The sequence below is a fragment of the Botryllus schlosseri genome, chromosome 11, assembly GCF_051294905.1.
Source record: "Botryllus schlosseri isolate E-star chromosome 11, Bs_hap1, whole genome shotgun sequence".
In the NCBI taxonomy this organism is placed as follows: domain Eukaryota; kingdom Metazoa; phylum Chordata; class Ascidiacea; order Stolidobranchia; family Styelidae; genus Botryllus; species Botryllus schlosseri.
In genome coordinates this window covers 21,718,708-21,740,523 of record NC_137246.1, presented here as the reverse complement: position 1 = coordinate 21,740,523, position 21,816 = coordinate 21,718,708, and the positions used below count along the sequence as shown (strand labels likewise).

General features: G+C 42.7%; 3 protein-coding genes across 4 annotated transcripts in view; 1 reads left to right on the top strand and 2 right to left on the bottom strand.

Moving 5' to 3' along the window:
* LOC145450212 (cysteine desulfurase-like) overlaps positions 1–4,394 on the bottom strand; it is a 191,960-nt gene extending 187,566 nt beyond the window's left edge. Inside the window, exon 1 of the mRNA XM_080328718.1 lies at positions 4,388–4,394. The gene's annotated coding sequence lies outside the window, so the exon portion shown is untranslated. The remainder of the gene's footprint in view (positions 1–4,387) is intronic.
* Positions 1–21,816, bottom strand: part of LOC145450189 (transmembrane protease serine 9-like) — a 163,824-nt gene that overhangs the window by 1,655 nt on the left and 140,353 nt on the right. The gene's annotated exons all lie outside the window — the stretch shown is intronic.
* LOC145450199 (sodium/calcium exchanger 3-like) overlaps positions 1–21,816 on the top strand; it is a 162,573-nt gene that overhangs the window by 124,142 nt on the left and 16,615 nt on the right. For both annotated transcript variants that reach the window (XM_080328705.1, XM_080328706.1), the window contains exons 2-5: positions 7,399–8,750; positions 9,989–10,102; positions 10,857–11,210; positions 16,264–16,427. In XM_080328705.1, the coding sequence (XP_080184831.1) occupies positions 7,461–8,750; positions 9,989–10,102; positions 10,857–11,210; positions 16,264–16,427 (1,922 nt within the window). In that variant the 5' untranslated portion in view covers positions 7,399–7,460. The remainder of the gene's footprint in view (positions 1–7,398; positions 8,751–9,988; positions 10,103–10,856; positions 11,211–16,263; positions 16,428–21,816) is intronic.

The window sequence follows — 21,816 nt, the reverse complement described above, 5'->3', positions numbered from 1 at the left end:
ACGGAGCTTTCTCGGAATGTCATGTTCGTCAGTTGATTGAGCCTCGTTTGAAAACAGGGTACGGAGTATAGTATAGGTATTGACCTTGTTTAGAAAGACTGCTGCTGTATATTAGAAATGTAAATTTTATGATTGCTGCTACTGAAGATTACTATGTTTTAACGCACTATCCGCGTTCTTTAGTTTTTTCTAGTAACACAGAGCTTTGTCCTTGCAATCCGTGTAGTAGATAGTATTAATATCCGCAAACGCCGCATTGCGCTATTTGATCCCTGGATTCCACCCAGGATTTGTTATACTGTCACAGGAGGGGATTATGTGAAATTGTAGCAGGATACCTAAATATTGAGCGCGCGTAATATAATGTGTCCTTAATCCACTATCCCACCTGAGTTAATTCGACATTAACGGATCTATGAATGTATAAAATCTACATACTAATTCAATCAAGCGAAAGATTCGACAACGTCGACGCTTGCGAAATCAGTTGTAGATCAATATACATTACGCAGCAAGCGAACCACGAATACATGTTTATAGGCGCGTCATCTTGCTCACTTCGCGGAACTTGCACCCTTCACGTTATAAGGTATGAACAGTGAATATTTAGTTTCAGAGAGGTTAAGGTGACTCGAATTTGCATTCTATTAGTTATACGATGCATATATAATACATTTATTATGGAATGCATCCAAGTACAGCTCAGATATTGCAGATTACTGAGATCAGGTATGTCAAACGTACGACTTTGATGCGGTTTTGAAATGACATTTTATTAGTTATGCGCTGCATATATAGTAGGCCCTACATTTTTCAGGGAATGGATCCAAGCATATCACTGAGAATAGGCCTGTCAGAAGTAGGACTTGCAATCAACCCAAGCTATGAAAAAATGATCCCGCACCTTTTTTCATCAAAAGTTCGGGTTTGCTAAACATGAATTACGCCAAAGCGATTAAGCGAATAGTCACTCTAACCCACTATGATACAGAAAAAGAACATGTTCGTATGCCGTTTCAACGGGGAACACCCATCAGCAATCCTGCGTCTTCGCGTCATTAGTAAGAAAGTTGTCACCTATCAGAAATATACACTTCACACCGTCTTACAAAAAGAGCAAATCACTCATAGAGCAGAGGTTCCTAAAGTAAATGTGCCGATTGCTTTACATTCACGAAAATACACGTGAGTTAAATCGGTTTAGTTATTTATAGTTGTGCAGTCCATATTTAGCCTACTCCACTGAATTTAATGAACCAATAATATCTTATCAGTTCGATTGTTTGTGAATGAATATGTTGCCAGAATAGATCCCGTATGAACATTATTAATTCATGTGGTCTCTGTGCCAAAGGATACCACTGAGAAAAAAAGCAGAAGATCTGTATGTTTGATATTTCGCGATTGGTCCCGTGCGAGCGTTCTATCGACTATCGTTGAAACCGGGTCATATCATTCAGAGCATACAAAATATTTTGCGCAAAGCTATGAATATTCCTGGAAACGATATAATTTATGTCACCAGGCCACAGCTTGCTGCATGTTAGGAAGTACAAAACTATATTGCAACGAACAACACATTCATATTCGCAATTTATTCACTCTAAGCTTTTCAATTGACCCTCGTCGGGACTGGCCGTCAGTAAATACGGAGATTGCAATTCGAAATATAAAGATGAAATAGGTAGTGAGACGTAAGAATGGTATAACAACAACAACAACAACAACAACAACAACGAGAGAATTCACAAAACGAGAGCGTTAAGCAAAAATGCAATTAGTGCAATACAAATTGGCAGTAATATATAGCCAGAGACGCAACACGAATGAAATACACGGAGAGAATAGAGTCGGTCCTTTAGCCGACAAAGAATCGGTTGCTCGAGTTTTATTATAGTCGCTTCTAGAACCTTTAAATGACGACGAGGGTCAGTTGAAAAGCTTAGAGTGAATAAATTGCGAATATGAATGTGTTGTTCGTTGCAATATTCAAACTCTGTACCGCGAGGAACCTATTTAAAACTATATTGATAACGTATAACTGGCATTATTTGTCGTGTGGCCGCAAATGGTTACATATTGAAACTTTCGAAGGAACTCGCACTGTCATGTCACCATACTGATGCTCGAATCGAAGTTTAATAATCGACTCGGAATGGAATCAGTCAGATACTCGATGATGCTGCCCAGCCCTAGTAAAGAGTTCTCAATTTTTCGGTAATGTGACTTGATTTGATATGGTACGCTATGTAGGCCTACATTGTACACCTTGCATCAAGTCAATTATTATTGTATAGGCTATCACGAGAATTATATGTATTATCGGTTAGCTCGGTGGTTGCCAAAGTGGGCTCCAGCGCCCCTGGTGGCGTTCGCGACCTCGAAGAGGGCGAAAGTGCCTTGTACGTTGATTGTAGTCAGACCGAGAATTCGTACAAAATGAGAATCTGAGATAGCTTACATAACGAATATAGGAATGCCAATAAACTAGGTCAGCACACTCAATAATGTAGTGACTGTCGATGGTGGGAGGGGGTTTAGGGAGCGTTGATACCTGATTTGCTGTCCAGGTAGAGGGGGGGGGGTCGTTATGAAAAAAAGTTTGGGAAACACTGGGTTAGCTAGATGGTGTGCTATAAAACCGCGTGGAAGAATTTACCAACTGGAATCGCAGCACAAGAGTACCGATAGGTACCGTGTATATTTTGCGGCATCCGCATGTTGTCACTAGACACCACCAAACTTCTAACTTGAGTAGACAATTCGCTGTCATTGTCGTGTGTAAAATCCCTGGCCTTTGACACCGAAATCGCGCCCACCAAGGTTACGCAGACGCACATTTCCATATCTCTTTCCATAGTAAATCCACCGATAGCATCACTATTGTAGTTTGTGAGGTTTTGTAATGTAAGAAGAGTAGCCTACTACGAAAGTAGTTATTCTCACTGTAATCCTTTTCGAACTACATTCAAAGCACTCCCCATCTCTTGGTGATAATAGATCACCCAATACAAGACTACACCTAGAGCTGCTGCAATAGACGTAGAAGTTATTTAATTGTGAAATTCACTAGCCGTGCAAAGTTATTCCGAGAGTAACATATGCGGAGGCTGGTCAAAGTTATGTGCAAGAGGGATCCTTGTACTTGTGTTCCGCAAGTATAAATGGCGTAGAGGAGTGATACTCAGTGCTAGAAAAGCTACACGAGCTGGAGCTATACATCGCTCTGTGATTGTGGCCATTTCGTGAACACATTTCTCTTCGGCAAGCGTTGACTTTGAGAAAATCGCTGAGTAGAAGTAGTGGGGAAAATATGCAAATATACGGGAATATAGAGCGACAACCGGCATGGGTGCTCAATTTTAGCAAACGCAAAATGACACTTCTTTACTGAAACGCATTTGGAAGTGAAGAAAGCGGCAGTTTTGAAAACGACTTTAAATTTTAATAACACATTATTATTACTCGGCCAGATAAATGACGACTCCCAAGCGACTCCTAGGAAGAATACGAGTGCCAATCGCAAGAAAAGCGGTTTCGGCTCATGCGAACATTTTATCATGTTGATGTCTCCACACAGATTTATTTGCATAAATTATTCAAGGGTTTGTGCCCGATTTGAAATTGGTTTTCGAAGTACAGGCGGTTGTATAATCGAAGACCGTTGTTTTGACTTGTGAGCCCTTCGGATGAAGATTGCGCTGGTCTAACAAGGCGATTTTATGTAGGATGATGTAACTATAGAACACAACTTTCGGTTTAGTACTACTTGAGCTCTCTCCAAGGTGATACATGGGCATTGGGAATGAGCATATGTCGTAATGAGCTAACAGGTGAATGCCAAGCACAAGGATGAAAGGTTAGCAGGATAATATACAGATATGTAGCTCGAAAAGCGCGTGTTTATTACAATGTTGTCTTATCCCAGCATCTGACAGGATGTACAATTTTCATTTTCGTTCTATCTCATCGCTCGAAGATAATTAGCTCTCTATGTTTTTTCTATAACGCTCAATTCTTCGGTGGTGCATTGCGATGAGTGTTTCTATGTAGTTCCACCGCAATACTACATACTGGAAATACGGAGTGAATGACGTTGCTCTCTCGAACGTCAATGGCAAGATGCAAATATTCTGCGGATTTAGAGTGATATGGTTCACAAATTAGTCGCTTAAGAATTAGTTCCATGCGATGCGACTGATAAAGGCCTAGCCTCCTAGTCTAATATATCATGTAAATATGAGTCCGATAAAGCTCGCAGATCTATGTGATGTTAGTGCTATCACTATAATCTTGGTAAGCTACATATAGCCCTACAAAATGAAGTGTTGCTGCGGTCAGGTCCGTGAAAGCACTTTATCAGGCCCCGAACCTGATGTGTGGAACAGTATCCCGCCGGCTATCCGACAGTCGACGAGCATGTCCACATTCACGTCGGAATACAAGCAATCACTACTAAATAAATACTAATGCACCCCCAAGATTGCCGGACCACGACTGACCTATCGATCTCGCCTTCCATGACATGCCACCCCATTTTGTCGCTTGCTTTTTTCTATATTATCTTCTTTACTTTTTATTCAGTGTGCACTGTGGATGCCTCCTCTTTACATCGCCTAGGCCAAGGTGGATGTCTGATTCCATAGACTACTCTAAGTCGCTTCGACACCTTCCTATCTTGTCATTGTATCGCATTTTTGTGGTGTATTGAACTGTTAAAATTGCTAATAAACCAATGGTGATGATGATGATGATGATGATGAAAAGCGTTGCTCTGGGCCATCCACATGGTGATCAACCTCCTGGAAGGCTTTATTTCCCCGTTCCCCTTTTCTCATTCTGGCCATCGCCAACCTCCATGTACCATCTATTCGTATCTTATCCGTACCACGACACCACGAGCAAATGCAGATTCTTGTAGGCCTACTTGAATTAAATAGTTTATTAGGGTCGACTGTGTGACATTGTCTTCGCACCAACAATTATGAGGACTCAGTTAATTTAAATATTATTGATTGGTGATTGTCATGTTGTCGTTACTGAAAAGATGTTGAATTGATGAATCGCTGAGACGCATGAGTCCAATCGAAGTTAGAATATGGCTAGGCATGGCCTACTAAAACCGGAATCAAAAGCGCTCAAGTACAACACACTCGCGTCCACGTCGTCCAAATATCATATGATCGACCGAAAAGACCATCGCTCTATCAATTATGCCGGACCTGACGTGTGGAACAGTATCCCGCCGGCCATCAGACAGTCGACGAGCATGTCCAGTGTCCACATTCAAGTCGAAATACAAGCAATCACTGCTAAATAAATACTAGTCCACCCTCAAGATTACCAGACCACGACCTGACCTATCGATCTCGCCTTTCATGACATGCCACCCCATTTTTGTTGCTTGCTTTTTTCTATACTATCTTCTTTTACTTTTCATTCAGTGTGCATACCTCCTCTTTACCTCGCCTAGGTCAAGGTGGGTGTCTGATTCCAAAGAATACTCCAAGTCGCTTATTCGACACCTTCCTATCTTTTCATTGTATCGCATTTTGGCGTGTATTGAAATGATAAAAATTGCTAATATACCAATAATGACGTGACATCCACTTTATACATTGGCATTCCTTCATGGGGCCGCATCCGGTCATTTTGTCAGAGAATTTATGGCTTCACGTGTTGGTAGACGACGGACGCGGAAATGTCCGTCGTCGTAATGTTTGGTGCCGCAATTGCAGTACCGAATAGCCCCCCCCCCGTCCACAGTTCGCACATCCATGGGCTAGTAAAGCATCTCAAGTTCTCAACGACAACAGGCAATATTAGAAACTCCCCCTGTTTCGTGATTGGCAATAGCAGACATAGTTTGACTCACTTGTATATAACAAGTAGGCCTATATTTCATATTAAAATCAGGTAGTCTGTTAACGTAAATCGCGCTACGAGCGGAGAAAAGTTGTCAAGTTGAATAAATCCGTCCAACACTACCTTATATTATATGTTGATTAATATCGGAATAATGTTAGCTTCCTTTCGAGCTTGTCGACCTATGGTCAAATTACAAGGCAACTTGTTCTTTTGTTGCTGTTTGCCGTCAGCCGGCATACTAGATCTCCAACTGGTATGTAGGGATAAAATTCAGATTGCATATCATAATCATTGGAAACCTCTAGATTTCGAACACAGATCTTGCATAACTATAGTATTTTCGCGATGCCCGATAAATCCAGTAACAAACTAACTAACGCCAGAGACGACGATACTGGTATACGATATATTATCCGTGTTGTATACTGTCGGGCGTCCGTTCTCGTAAATCGCTTCAAGCGGTAAACGATAACACTGCTGAGAGAAAGTATGAAGTGTAAGATATTGTATTGGGAAACAAAATCCGCTTTCTATGTGCTCATTGTGATTCGAATGACACTCGCCCACTCGTTACTCGGTGGGCAGCAGCCACGCTTAGAGCATAATTAACGAGCGGGTGTGTTATACATATCGTACATGTATGTCGCAGTCAGTGCTGACGCCATATGTTCGGTAGTATGTTTTTAAGCTTTGAGACGTATCCCTCGATAGTCACATGCAATACAGTAAGTAGTAGACGGTAGCACAGCACTGCACGTTTGACGCAGTCACGCAACGCTTGGTGATAGCGTGGCTTCCTAAATTTCTTACCTCTGTTTCAATTGTCTCGATTAGCATTGTTGCCGGTACGGCGTTTTTATTGTGTGCGTCAAACAGCAATATGCCAGATTCCTATTGAGTGAGGTCACTTACGTTGAGCGGACAGGTTCGTATGGAGGACGTTATCCTTAAAACATTGTATGATCTTTCTATTCTTGGCGTTTTGCGGATGCCCATCGTTTGTGTCATGTTGAAGACGGTTACTTTTAGATTCATACATACTTCATCATAGTTCAGTTACTGTCAGTTGTTTGACTTTTCCAAGAGTTCAGCTGGAGTAGCAACAACTGCGTGTGGAGCTGCGAATCGCATGCGTTGATTAATGACAAGTCGATTTCAGTAGGTGAGGAAAGCAAGACTATCACGTCCCCCGCTGCGCAACGATTCAACGAGTACTAAATTTACGCTTTCGTGACGTCAAGTCGACAGCTGCAGCAAGGGATTGGTCACTGAGCTCGCCGTGCATTAACTAGAAATTAGCTTGCGGATCTATTTTTGAAGTTGCAGCTAAACGATTATATTCCAAGCGGCAACTGTTACTTCCGAAGCATTACCGGCATGGTTCTGCACGAGTGAGCTTAGAGAAGGCAGCAATATCTACGGCTACTAGACGCAGATCGGTAAAAAGTCCGGCGTTAGTATGTAGTTTCTCGTGTTATATTATTTTCTCACCGTATTATAATTGTCTTTATATGATCTTTTCTATATCAGAAAATGGGTAATTCGTGCGTTTAGGCTTACGCTAAAGCAATAGACAATATAAGTACGCAAACATGGATAGACCCGATGTTTCTGGAACGAAATCCTACCAATCCAAGGCGCAAGGAACAAGGCTGCATGAACCAATATGCACCCAATGCAGCCGACGGCCATACCGCCATTGTACCGTCACGACAGGAATTCTGTCCAGGTACGCAGCGGTTGTCCTGGTCCTACTGACACTGTCTTGCTCGGCATCGGCGCAAAACACAACCTCCGAAAGGTGCCCGAATGAAACTAGAACTTGCAAACCGGGGGTTTTACTCCCCGCATGGCCCCCGGAAGAGATCCACAAAATTCCTACCATCGACAAAGTCGGTAGGGCTATCGTTTATTTTGTTAGTTTATTCTACTTATTTCTGGGGGTCTCGATTATTGCCGATCGGTTCATGGCCTCGATCGAAGTCATTACCTCAAAAGAAAAGGAAGTCACTGTCACTCGACCTAACGGAGAAGTAATAGTCACCACAGTTCGGGTGTGGAACGAAACCGTGTCCAACCTGACGCTGATGGCCCTGGGATCTTCTGCTCCGGAGATTATGCTGTCCGTGATTGAGGTGGTGGGAAAGGGATTTGATGCTGGCGAGTTGGGACCATCCACTATCGTAGGCAGCGCGTCTTTCAATCTTTTCATTATCATCGCCATCTGCATGTACGTGATCCCAGACGACGAAGACAGAAAAGTGAAACATCCCCGAGTGTTCTTCGTCACGGCTGTGTGGAGCATCCTGGCGTACATTTGGCTGTACCTCATCTTGGCCGTGATTTCAAGGGGCGTCGTGGAAGTTTGGGAAGGTGTGGTGACGCTGTTGTTTTTCCCGATTCTGGTCGTGTTGGCGTGGATCGCGGACAGGCGATTGTTGGTCTACAAGTACATGTACAAACGGTACCGCAAGAAGAAACACATCATCGTCGAAACGGAGGGAAGCTTGGACGGGGAACTTCACGACATGGTGGGCGGAAAATCTCACGAAATGAAAGACCTCGGTAAATCGAGCCAAGCCGGCACCTTGAGCAGAAGCTCCGACACTCTGGGAGGGAACATATCCATCGATTTCGAACCCGCCGAGGATGACGGTTCCTGGGACACGGAGGCGCAGAAAAGGGAAATGATACGCCTGCTCAGGAACCTGAAAAAGAAGCACCCGGACGCGGACATGCAGGAACTCGCTCGCCTCGCGAACCTGGAAGCCTTGAACCAACAGCACAAGAGCAGGGCGTTCTATCGCATTCAGGCCACTAGAAAAATGACAGGCGCCGGTAATATCTTGAAAAGAGGCGGTGAACAGATGACCAGGGACACCGTGAGTAACCAAACTTCTTTTCGTTGCGCTGCTGCTCAGATAACGTTCCAAGTCACTATCACGAACAGGATTCAAAATATATGTTATTTACTCGCCACGACCCACTCATGTAGGATCTATTTATAAGTCAGTATGACTATCATTCCAGATTCATGCTCTTTCAAGTTTTTTTGTGTGTTCAAAGAGCATAAGTGTAGAAACGTAGAACGTAGTGGAACATAAGCTCTATCATGGTAACCTGATAAGATATCTTGCTTCGTCTTGCCATCGAGGGGAACTCGGTTGGGATATTGTCTAGTCTAGGAGTCGAAATACAGAATATTTGCGCAATGCAATTGTCTTATCGGGTCGACAGTCATTCAGTCAATCGTCGCGTTTTATTATTCATTTGTTTTACGATCACGCCGTATGTACTTTTTAACCAATCGGGATTGCATCATGAATATTGAATTAGCACGAATTACGACATCGTATTCCACACGGCGACGTCGCAATTATGCAATCCACAAAGAGGTGGCGTACTTGGCTTTGTCGTGAACGCTGGATATGCACGTCTCATAAATAACCTGTTATGCATAAGGCTCCCGGGTTCACTATTCGAACTGGCGATCGGTGGATACGCATAATGCGTCACCTGTTTAGCGCATGACTTGGTCAATTACATTCATTGTCAAGATGAATCAAAATTATACTAAAAGTCAAGGATTCACATCACATTCGCATTTGTTTCCTACACCGCAATGTAACTTCATGCTTAAAAAGTCGTAAATATCTTATTTTCCAGACATATCTTACGGAATACGATCAGTATTTCGTGATATATGGTTTGAAAAGCGAGTGGCTAAAGGCAAAATGGCCTTTAACCCTATACCCATGATAGTAGCAATGAATTTGGATTTGTAAAGGAAAACGAACTTTAGGATTTTGGCACAATTGGTATCTGACTTATAAATGCAAAACTAGTGAAACCTAATTAATTGTATTTGACTTCGGACATAAAATTAATACTTTTGTTAAAATTTGTACGGGATGGTGAGTCTTTCCCAACCGCGTGAAGCATCTTCGTCTCCCTTAAAAGAAGACAACATTCATATTTTCTCATTCGCGTGATGTCCTTCAAGGGATGCGTATAGTGTAGCATGTAGAGCACTATTAACGTACGAACGACTCCACTTTATTGAAGTTTCTACTTCGAAACTGTGCCGATCAATTGACGAATACCATACTCACCTTTGCAGGATCCCGGCGTAGAGGTAGTCGTGGGTGGCGAATCGGACGACCTCATTACCAAAATTTCGTGCGACCCCGCGGAGTACAAAGTAATGGAAAATTGTGGCTATGCAGAAATTCAGGTAACTGGAGGTTGATGTACTATGACGATGCGATGGGGTCGTTATCTCATCTCTATATGCAAATGTCGCGCCACGTTCCCCAGATCCGTGTCGTCACACTCCTCGGGGAGTACGACGCTTCTGAGAGGCCATAATTCTAATCTATGCTGCGTGCTCGTTGCGCAGAGCGATGGTATATGAAAGCGAAGATGATGACATCCGGTGTATTGGCACCTCTATACCGTGCTGAAGACTTTGATAACGTTATATTCGTCACAGTTGGCTCATCAATCGTTACGACTCATTGGTATTTTTTATAGTGTGAATACAATAGGCATCTCGCAACTCCCGCATACCTGTTACGACCGAAATAACCACACGCTGCAAATAGATTGGTGGATATACTTATATTAACGAGATTTCATCCATAGTGTAGCTCGAAATTAGGCCATCGTACCTCTGTTGTACCATTTCTTTAACCAGTCAAATACACTTATTCATATATGGAGATATATCCCAGGGGTGTAGCGGTTTCTTTTCACCTCGATTTATCGGGTTATCACACTAAAACTGAGTCCATTTCACCCAGGTTATATATATCCATAAGAATTGATGTATTTGACACGTTTCCATTTCTCGGAACGAGTGTGAAAGCCACATGCTATATCAGAAGGAAGCGATGGTTTGATTTGTACCCTACGCTCATGATGGAAATCTGGTGAACAAGCCTATTTCCAACTAATGTATTATTAGTGTGTGACCTCACGTTTTTTAGGTCGTGCGTCGCGGCGGCGACCTGAACAGCACCGTGTGCGTGAGCTACCGCACCGAGGACGGCACCGCGAACGCTGGTTCCGACTACGAGGCCACCGAAGGCACCGTGACTTTCCGACCTGGCGAATCGGTGCACCCCGTCAAAATCAACATCATCGACGACGACATCTTCGAGGAGGACGAATACTTCAAAGTCAGACTGTTCGACGTTCGCGTGCTGGCGGCCGACGGATCCGCCGACCCGAAAATGAATTCAAGCCGGACCGCAAGGCTGGAACCTCCCGTCGTCGCCACCATCGTGATCTTAGACGACGACCACGCCGGAGTGTTCGGCTTCGCGGAATCAGCCACAACGGTGAGTTCAAATTTACGTCACAGTATTGTGATCTTCTATTTCTGCTTGAGCATCGATTTGAATTGCGTCTACTTGTGTATTATCAGTGATTGCTTGGGCCACCACTGGGTAGACTTGCGTTAAAGCAAATCCCCTGCAATACTGCAGAAGTAACCTTGAAACTAATTAGGTAATTTTGAAATGTTTTTTTTTCGGCTCCTACTTCAAGTAGTTTCGAATATTTTGAAAAGCGTTACTTTTACTTGTAATTAAGTATCAAATGATGAAGTGACATCTTCTGTATCTCAAGCGACTACACGGACCGCCTATGGGTAGAACCGCGTTAAAAACGATACAAATCCATCCCTGCAGGTCTGTAGTAAACCGAACAAAACAATGTATGACTAATCCGACTTGTGACCAAAGGTGGTGAAAGTGGTCATCGTTAGTACCTGAGTAGAAGTATAGGAGTATAAATTTGAGGAACTTGGCGGAAATATTAAGTCCGTTACTCGATTCTGCGCAGCCCGTCCCGCGTCTCGTTACTGTTGCAGGTTGCAGTGTGGTGATATTGGCGCTTCATAAGTGTCATTTCTCGTGAGTTTGCCATTATGACCTCATCATATCAATTGTCTGTTTATTCATCCACGCGAATTTTCGGCTGCGTCTCAATACGCATGACTAATGAAACTGTGTGTATTATTTGCATTATGACTTAGATTATTGCATTTAACGTATACTAATAGATTTAAGGCTTTCAATATTTATCGATAGAGCTAATATATCGCTCGACTCTCCACGAGGTAATCCGCATCTGCGTACGATTCCGATACGACATTGCTGTCAGGGGAATCAATTTGTTGAACTGATACTAGAGAATTTTCAGATCCATATTGGCTACACGCCTCTACTCTAACCAACTCAAAGTTCAAACGCGTGTACACTGTACATAGATTGTGAAGTTATACCGAAACCCACGGTGTATACAACACATTCATGAGTATGGCATGCTAGTCTTCAATGGAGACGGGTGAGACTCGTGTCACTTCATTGCCAAAATTATTCTTCACGTCAAAGCTACCCTACCGCAGACATGATTTTGTAGATTGTACACTATCCGATTTTCGTACTTCGTATGAATCAAATAATATTTTAGCGTTGTGAGATATGTACGGTCAAACTTTGCTATAAGTAGGATTGCTGAACACTGAACAGTGAACATTCATATCAAGCGTACGCGTTCGTGCCGAATGTATCTCAGGCGGCTGATTATTATCCGAAAGGTTTACCTTGACGTACGCGAATGCTTTCAAGCTCTCTCGAAGCCCACAGATGTAACAATACGATTAAAACTACAGTCTGCTTACGCTTGAAAGTCATGTTACCCGGATATTCGAAAGGATTTATCGTTTCTTTTCGTACGCAAGCCGAACTTGCTTGGCGTAATGGAATCGCGTAATCGTCGACTTGGCGTTGCTTTGTAATTTGTCGTGCTGTGTCTGATGCTAGGTACAGGTAATCTCACTCAATTCACCAGCGCGACCCCGAAGCTTGTGTGGATCTAGTGAGGAATGCATAACGTATATACGCCATTCATAATATAGAAAACCACTTAACCAGCTACCACAACAACAATCCACTCGATTAACAGCGCCACAAATTTTGTATATGCATTGTGGACAAACGTATTACGTTTATTTACTGTAATAAAACCAACCAAATGTGTTTAAGACATTATGCGGAAACGCGGTTATTGTTTTCGAATCCAACCCGAAATTCGAAGTCCAGGTATCGTTGGCCTCGATACGTTATTCGGTTTAGGCGGTACTTGATTCTGGCAGAATTAATGAACATTTCTTGTAAAAACAGTCTGGATACAATCATAATATATCAGTTGATGGATTGTCATCGAGCATAGTCAAAAGTCATGTTGTCGATTCTACCCGTTCAATGCAAACCATTCCCCGCACCATCTGGCCGCAGTACGATTCAATGTGACCCGCATGGGATACTCCATATCGGCAGATAATCGTTCAATTGCACGTCCGTGCCAAAGGCACCACGGCAGCAGTAAATCAGTATTTTCAATCAATCGCACAACGCCGATGCACGCGCAATTGAGCGTCACGGTTATTGATTGGTCGCAGTGCCTTGCGTCAAGCCCGAAGACTTTCAGTGGAAAATCACGCTGCGTTGTACAGCACACAAATGCCACATTTGCGTCGCCGGTTTTATCTCAATCTCGGTAAACCGCGAGCAACATACGAACTACATTCATCAGCAGTCTGTGATCCAATTAGTCGAGATGAGAATCACTCTGCTACTGTAGGCCGCGCCGCCGACACCGTAGCCGACGCAATGCGTCGGCATTCCATTGTGTCTCTGCATCAGGTTCCAAGCGGACGAAAATAGTAGGCACGCAATTTATCTGTGTTTATACAAGGAATATACCTTACCTTATCCTGACAATACAAAAGAGATTGATATCTTATTGTACGTGCTATTGTGGATGTGTGCGCTGCTCCGTATAATAGCTCGTGTGACTGTTATGCGTTGTAAACATTGTTTGATCGCTTCGTTGTGAACAATTTCTGGAACGTTTTATGCCGTTCGATGCCGTGCGTCACTTCATCATTGTGAAAATATTGGCCCGCGTTCAATTACAACTCTTACAAAATTCGGGCCCAGTCGTTGGTACTAAACGTTTAATAAACTATATACAGCTCTATGATTGTGCAATGCGAAACTAAATAATCAGCAGTCTGCACATTCATCTTTTGAACACAAATAAGTTTAAGGGAAATGATAAAAGACCATATCAGATGTTATTTGCCTAATTTTTTTTTCGTTGAATGTCACAGATATACTTGTGTAATGTTATGTTCCGTGTTCCGTATCAACCGCGCATTATCGTTAATAGAGTCAAGATTTGCGTATTTATAGGCAGTGAAAAGAATGCCAAACGATTGAGGCACGTTTCACATAACGAAGGTGAAATGTATATTGATAAAAGTATCTTTCTGCCCAAACCCAACGCCGTCGTGCCGGTTTTCGTATGGAAGAACTTGCGGAGATGCAATCTGTCATGGTGTTGACTACATATAACGTTTATTTCAGAGCGGGCAGGCACGCATCACTCCAAATGCGGTTTTTCGTACACTTGAATAATAATGGTTTCGAGTAACCTGGAAATACTTGGAACAGCTCGCTCACCAAATATGATTTCTTTCGAAGTAGCCTAGCTATAGCTATATACTGGAAGCGATAGAGACGGGATCTGAACACACTAAAATCTATTCCGAACTCTCACGTACGCCCAACGTAGAACAAACACGCTGAAGTGCTCCACTAATTTTACGACCATTTCGCCTCTCCTCATCAATGATGTTGGTTCGTAGCATACTACATCCGTGCGTTATTTGGTTGGTAAAGTGGCATGTATGCGTTGTTTCGTAAACGGCCTCTCCACACGTGTCGGAATTTTTATTATTGTGTGTCTGTACACACTGAACACACTCCAGGTATAGATTTGGCACATGGTATATAATGCATGGTATATTTTGCGGCGTTGGATGACATGGTACCGATTGCATCCAACCGACTCCCAATTTAGATTGCGTGCACGGTGTGTGTATGTGTGCTTGTGGACTGGACATATTGTGTCGAAGGGTGCGGCCAGCAGAAATAATTCTGTAGCAATTCAATCACATCACGGATACACCGTTATGCAACAGCCGAACATGACCCTCTCATGTCCGAAATATATTATTTGGGGCGGTGAGGGATTTTTGCTCGCGCTGTGGCTACACCAGTGATTGCGTCCATAATACGTAAACAAGACAGCCAACTAAAGACCAACTGGCTATCTGGGATGTATTTTGTCCACGGTCAATCAATTTTACGTTCACATTCTTTGCAGCACCATGCGGTCTCACTAGCATGGTCATTGCTCAGTCTAAATCACCGTGCATAACTTACTGCATATAGCATAGCGATTCGGCATTCAATGCAATCCTTGTATGCAATCCTCATCTGCGACGCCTGGTGCATGCATCAGTGAATGCTCTAAATAAATTTAAAAACTGTCGATAAACCGGCTGAAAACAGTAAACATCATATAATTGTATGTCGTTCGCCGATCACTAGTAAATATTTCATTTTATGCCGATTTGCATACAGGCAGGCAACTATACTCGATGGCGTAAGCTGAAAATTTATTTTGCCCAGAGTGCATTATCCTTATTGGAAAGAACTCATGATTATTACCTTGTCGCAGCATGGGACGTAAAATAATATGGTGCTTGGACAGTTGTAGTTTCAGATTTCCGTAGTAACCATGAGCAGCGTATTTGATTTCACTTAGCCCGACATAGTATGCTAGTACAATTTCATTTCTCACATATTTTGAAACTAAACCCTCCAAAATAGTTTCGGCGTTGATCCGATGACGCATCTTGGCATGAAAGTATACTGCGCGTTCGAGTAGAAAGTTTGGGTTCGTAAACTCTGATCGATACCTTTGCTTTACTGTCACTTTCATAGTTCTGTAAGTGTCGATTGTCATAAATGGATGCATGCAAAATTTCGAAAAACGAACGCATACGGTAATCGCACGATTTTACCATCGCGATGTTGGATCACTCATAAGGAATATCACGCATGATATGGTGGGGCTGTTCATCTCGTAAGCCACGCTTCAAGCCAGCCGTACAGTCATGAAACTAATGGACTATGCGTCCAGTAAAGTATAATTAAAGTTTCAACGTCATGCACAACACCTACTTACAGCCTACACACATTGTGAGTTACCGTCAGATGTTACGTCTTGTCAGTGTGTCAGTGAGACACGGAATCGTTATCAGCAGGTCAAACTATTGATTACTATCGCAGAAAAATGCTAGTTCATAACAGCGACTGGAATTTGTTCAAAAGTCGCATTAGCATTCGTTCTCGTTCCGAATTACATGTTGGAATCCGACAAAGATCTTCAAATCCACCCTTTACAGGTTTTAGGGGCTTGACGGCGAACTCGGTCCTCGGAGATTGCGGAGTCATTTTGTTATTATTTCAACAGGTCAGCGAAAGCATAGGGGTACTTTCAGTACCGGTGAAACGCGACTCAGGCGCGAGAGGTTGCGTGGTCGTTCCCTACAAAACCGTCGCGAACACTGCCAACGGCGGTGGAGAGGACTACGTCGATGCCTTCGGAGAACTAGAATTCGGAAATGATGAAACAATGTAAGTCGGTACAGTGAATACGTGATTGATCTCATATGACGCATGTATGTATAAAAACCACATAATGGACTATCTTATCTTGGTATATGTATTAAATGTGTTCTAAGTACCCAAACCCAGCCAATCGATGGCAATGTTGTTCAATAAAGCATATTATGGGTCTTTTATGGCAACGATTTGATATAGAATACGCTTGACAGATCTCCAAATTAGTCGTCAAAAGTCTCACTTTATTTTCTACGACTCGTGGTTACGACCTTGTACAACAGCAACAACACATCTAAATCAAGCTTTCTTGGGACTTTCCAAGTAACAGCCTGCTCAGTTCATAACATCCTTTACCAGTTCACCGTCGTGAACAAATGATTTGCAGATACTGGACCAAAGATGATTGGCTATACTTGTCGTATGTCTTGAAAAGTAATCGCCATGACTGCTAGTGGTGTTTATGAATTACCTTTTTACTTTTATATTGCGCGCTGGTTATAATCACCTAATCTACATGGTGCCCCAACTTTGTATTACCTTGGGGACTGGGTACATAAATATAAAAAGGGAGTGGCGAGTTGACAATATGAGCCTATAACTGCGATTAAACTCAGTGATTATTTACCAGAATACTTGGTGTAAGGAAGGGTAGTTCGGCGAATTTCAATTGAGGAACCACAAATTGTCGGCAACGACCGACTGGCGTCTCGTAATATTGCGGCGTAATTGCAACAGCGTCACGAGGTGTTTAATCCAAAACTGAAGTCTTGAAAGCAGATGAAATCATTCAATACTAAACATGACTTTATTGTTTGTGCACACTGATACTCATGTGATACTGCAACAAAAATTTTCTGTTTCCAGTATAGAATTGATGTTTGTGTTTTGAATGTGTATTTTCAATTCTTGCGCTTTCATTCAGGAGCTTTGTGACAAATATGATACAAACCCTATGACAGCATTTTGGTAAGAAATCTCATGAGGGCCGTTGTTACAAACTTACCGATATTGTGATGCCGCACTACCAATAGACGATGTTTTAAATACAGTTTTAGCAGTCTCTATTCAATGCCCAAGCCCTATTTATGCTTGTAGGGGGTTTCATTTGTTTGAGAAAGTTTTGAAAAGTGGTTCTAATTGATAGGGTATGTTGCTCAGTCATAAGATCAATCACTACACTCTTTTGACATCCTACCCACTGCTTCTGTGCTTAATTTTACCTATAAAATCAGAAATTTGCCTATAACTTTTTTTCTGTTCATTTTTAAGAGTAAGTTCTATGGAAGTGAGATAGAAACATGTTGCTTCTGCATCTTTTAAGCCCAAAACTGACTTTCTAGTGTAAGTGATGATCAAGATATGGCAAAATTAGCTGTTTTTGGCTCGTTCGGTGAAATTGCACGACCACTAGAGGGTGTACAAACCCAAAATTATGATAGAATTTATTTGTTTACTATTTGGCACCACATATCAAGACCCTTTTCTGAAATTCAAAAATTTTCATTTTTCACTCCACCCTATTGATGCACCGCTTACGTCTAACTGTCCGATTACCTTCACGAACTGACACGCAAATAATCCCCAGTTGCCGTTTTTCGAACCCGATAATATCGCAGCAATCGACTTGCTGTCAATGGCTGGACCGGCCGCCGGCGACACGCGCCGTGAAATTTCGTTTTACGAATTCGGATTCCATCGCCGTCCCTGGAGACAGCGGTCGCTCCCTGCGCCGTTGTCAGCCGCCTTCACGCGCGCTGCCGCGAAGAATTGATCCGTTTGTGCAGTATGCCTTTTTCGAGAGGACAGATGTGCCTCTGGCGGGCCTTGTCACTGCGGTTGCACAGGAATATTTGCGTCGTCATTATAAAGAATACGTTTGCGTCTGCGGCGGTTCGTTGCTGCTGTAATCGTGCATCTCGCGCGGTGCTCATTGCATGGGATCTTGGAGTTTGATGTATAAGTACACATATCTAAATTACGAACGGAGAAATTCACAAACGTATACGCGGAAAAACTGTCAAAATCATAAACGGAAATAATATCAAAATTGCGAGCCTGATCAAATGCTGTTAATTTGGCGCTTGCCCGTGTAGTAGTAGTCTGTGCCCTCATCAATTTATTCTAGTTCAATTACGCTTCTTTTATCATATATCTACATGTCATCGCGAAGCGAAGGGGATTAATTAAATTCAGCATATTGACATCAAAATCACGCACCTAAACAATTTGAGGTGAAGTAGCATTCTGAAGTAGGCGTACCGTATGTTACGGCGCATTAATTTGGACAGGTGCTTGTCGTGCTACGCTTGATGCGTTACTATTGACCCAATTGGTACGGAGTATCAATTCCTCAAGTCATTTCAACTATACACTGTTGACGGTTGCGCTTAATAATATGCACTAGCACTTGTTATGGATTTAGTGCGCTAAATTACGATTTTGCCTTATGGCTACGACGTACAAGTGTATGATTTTGCTAGTCTACACAGCATCGAGCATATGATGGAGCTATCTCCCATGATTACAAATTAGCCGCATAATCGTCGCGACGTCACAGTCGAACCACTCCATTCGCATATACTCATGCAAAATCTGCCAGTTACTAGTTAGGGCCCGGCCGATATTGGATTTTGGAGTCGATACCGATAAAACCGATGCCTAACACCTTCACCGATAACACCGGTGGGCACATTTTCAAAACTGCACAGCATTTATTTCAACAGCTTTACAGCCATTGTCATACTCGAACATGAAATAAATTAGAAATACTGCATATGGACACCTTGAAAGTAAAATGCAGCAATATTCTCTGTCTGGCGGTCAAGGATTAGAGTTTTCTGAATTCCTACCAACATGTTGTGACGTCACGAAAATTGTCGATATTTTTCACCTCCGATGGCCGATACCGATAATTCTTTCAGAGTGTGATATCGACTCGATATTATCGGCGAACCGATAATCGGTCGGACTCTAGTATAAAGATTGATAACTTGTTCGAAATCTCGCCGCAATAATCAGAGAATGCCAAGCCAGCATGCGTCACCATATTAAACCGGCTTTTGAGCTGTACCAAAACTGTCACACGCAGCAAATCCAGATAGACGAAGCGTTGTATGATGGTTCGAGGATTACATCCATGTAATTAAATGATCCGGAACTGGCAATGATGCCTCGCTTACGACAGTGTGCGTCAGTTTGCGCTGGAATGCCGCCATGCCCTTTTGCCGCTCTTATCTTGTTATCGTCTCGAAGTTTACGGTGATGTCGAGCTACTGAAAGGCCTGTTTTTCTTTTTATCAACATAAACCGGCTGTAAAATTGTAACCTACGTGACGGGCTTAACTGAAACTACCTTGAATGGGTCAAAACAGTTCACAGTGAGGACTTAAATCCTCGGCCCTATGTGATGCTTATCATTTGCAGTGGTTTGGACATGAATATTAACGCGTTCACGTCACGCGGGATCACATATACTAGGGAATATCATTCTCATCTCGGAGCAATTCGTTCTCTAATCAGAGGCCTTATCTGCATCTGATTTGGTCATAGTTTAACCCTTAATCTACGGGAATACCGGGAAGACGACTGATGATCTAACCTTTGAACTTCGTTATTTTAGTCTGGCGTCATTGCTTTCGCCGAACGCTTTTTATAGGCTACGTTGCTGCGTGGTTTTTTATAGTCCAGCTGTCGGGTAATATACTCTAATTCGAGGTATTAAGTACCGTAATGACACTGATATAATATCTGACTAGTATTAGTCCACGTCGTCCGTTGACACGAGGCCGCCTGGTCACGGAACTCCGCAGAGACTTATCCGCTGAGTTTATTTTAAGATAACATTAGCAACTCAAGGTCGCGTACAAGCTCCGCGGATATGGTAACCACTTCTGTGGCGTGTAATGTAATTAGGGTATTACCGACGCTTGCGTTTGTACAATCGCGCTACCATTGCGACATGTGGTTACGTTTTACTGGGGATGGGGCGTACTGTGACGATGTAGATATAACCAGCCGATGCGTCCCCAGCGTCCTTGGCGGTGCATAATGGCGAAATTCACAATGTTGTTTCAACATGTCACGGTAGAACGTCTCCAATGTATCTTCGAAATACGTTTGGTGCATAGCCGATGGGCATGATCTCCATGGAAGAAACACCGTAGCTTTGAAAGAGTTGTGGATTTCTTTGATTGGTAAAGAAGAATGCGCTTACGGCGAGATAAAGTATTTTGAGCAGACACTAAGCCATCATTCAAACCGTGCGATGTATAGTGTAATTTCACTCGCGAATATAGTGCGTGCGGTTGCATTATACGAGCTGGTTTCGCTTTGCGGCACCGGCGTGCGTTAGTCAAGGTGTTTTTGTTGCGATAAAAATATCTCCATGAACGTTACCAAGATTGCACGGATTTGATTTAATCAGAAACTGACCGGATGATCTTTCTGCGGCAACAAAGTACGACACGTGCATGGTTTTAGGTGTATCGGGGCCTACGATAACTAGCTATGATTAATGATAAGCAGGGCGATTATTTTTTGACCTAAACACGGAAAATTCTGCAATAAAAATGAAAATTTGGACATCTATAATCTTAATTTTGACATTATTTTCGTCTGAAGTATCTAAATTAGGCATTGTTGCACATAATGTGGAATTGTTGACCTAGCACTTTTCTGACCGCAGCCCAAACCTGAGTTTTGTTAACATCTCACGATCCACCCACAAGTTGAGCACCACTGTGGTATCAGAACCAATGTCCACCACAGTCAAGTTTAAGATTCAGATTTAAGATATCGGCGTTAGCTTGTAAAAACTTTGGACCAACTAAAATTTCACTCGTTTTAGGTGTGCTGATCGTCACGACATGTCAACGTATGATGGTTTATGATTCACAATGAGTATTGAGTAGTCAATGGGCCATCTGCAACAGTAGCCATATAAAGTAGACTAGAACGTGTAAATGTAAAATGGCGAATGCACCGACAAAAAATATGACTTTGTAAGCAATTTTGACGATATTTTTGACCTAACCCTGCCGTTTTTTGACAAAAATATTCGCCCTACTAATAAGTTATCGTAGGCACCGGTTGTCTATTATTCACCGCATTGCAACAGCTTGTTGATGCGCCACTTGCCAAGCTTACATATTCTGCGCGTCTATATTTACTACCTTCAAGTTCAGGGCATTTAACGGCGTCCTGGTTCAAGGCCCAGTCGCGCATGCGTGTCGCGGACACAATACTTCAGCGCGACGGTGATATCCTATTGTTAGTTTATGAAATCGCTTCGTATCTTCAAGTTACGCTATTCCGGGTAGCGATAATCCGATATCGTCTACAAAGTGCAGAGGTTAATCTCCATTGTCGTCGACGTGAAGGCAACCAGGCACGGTGTGCTAGC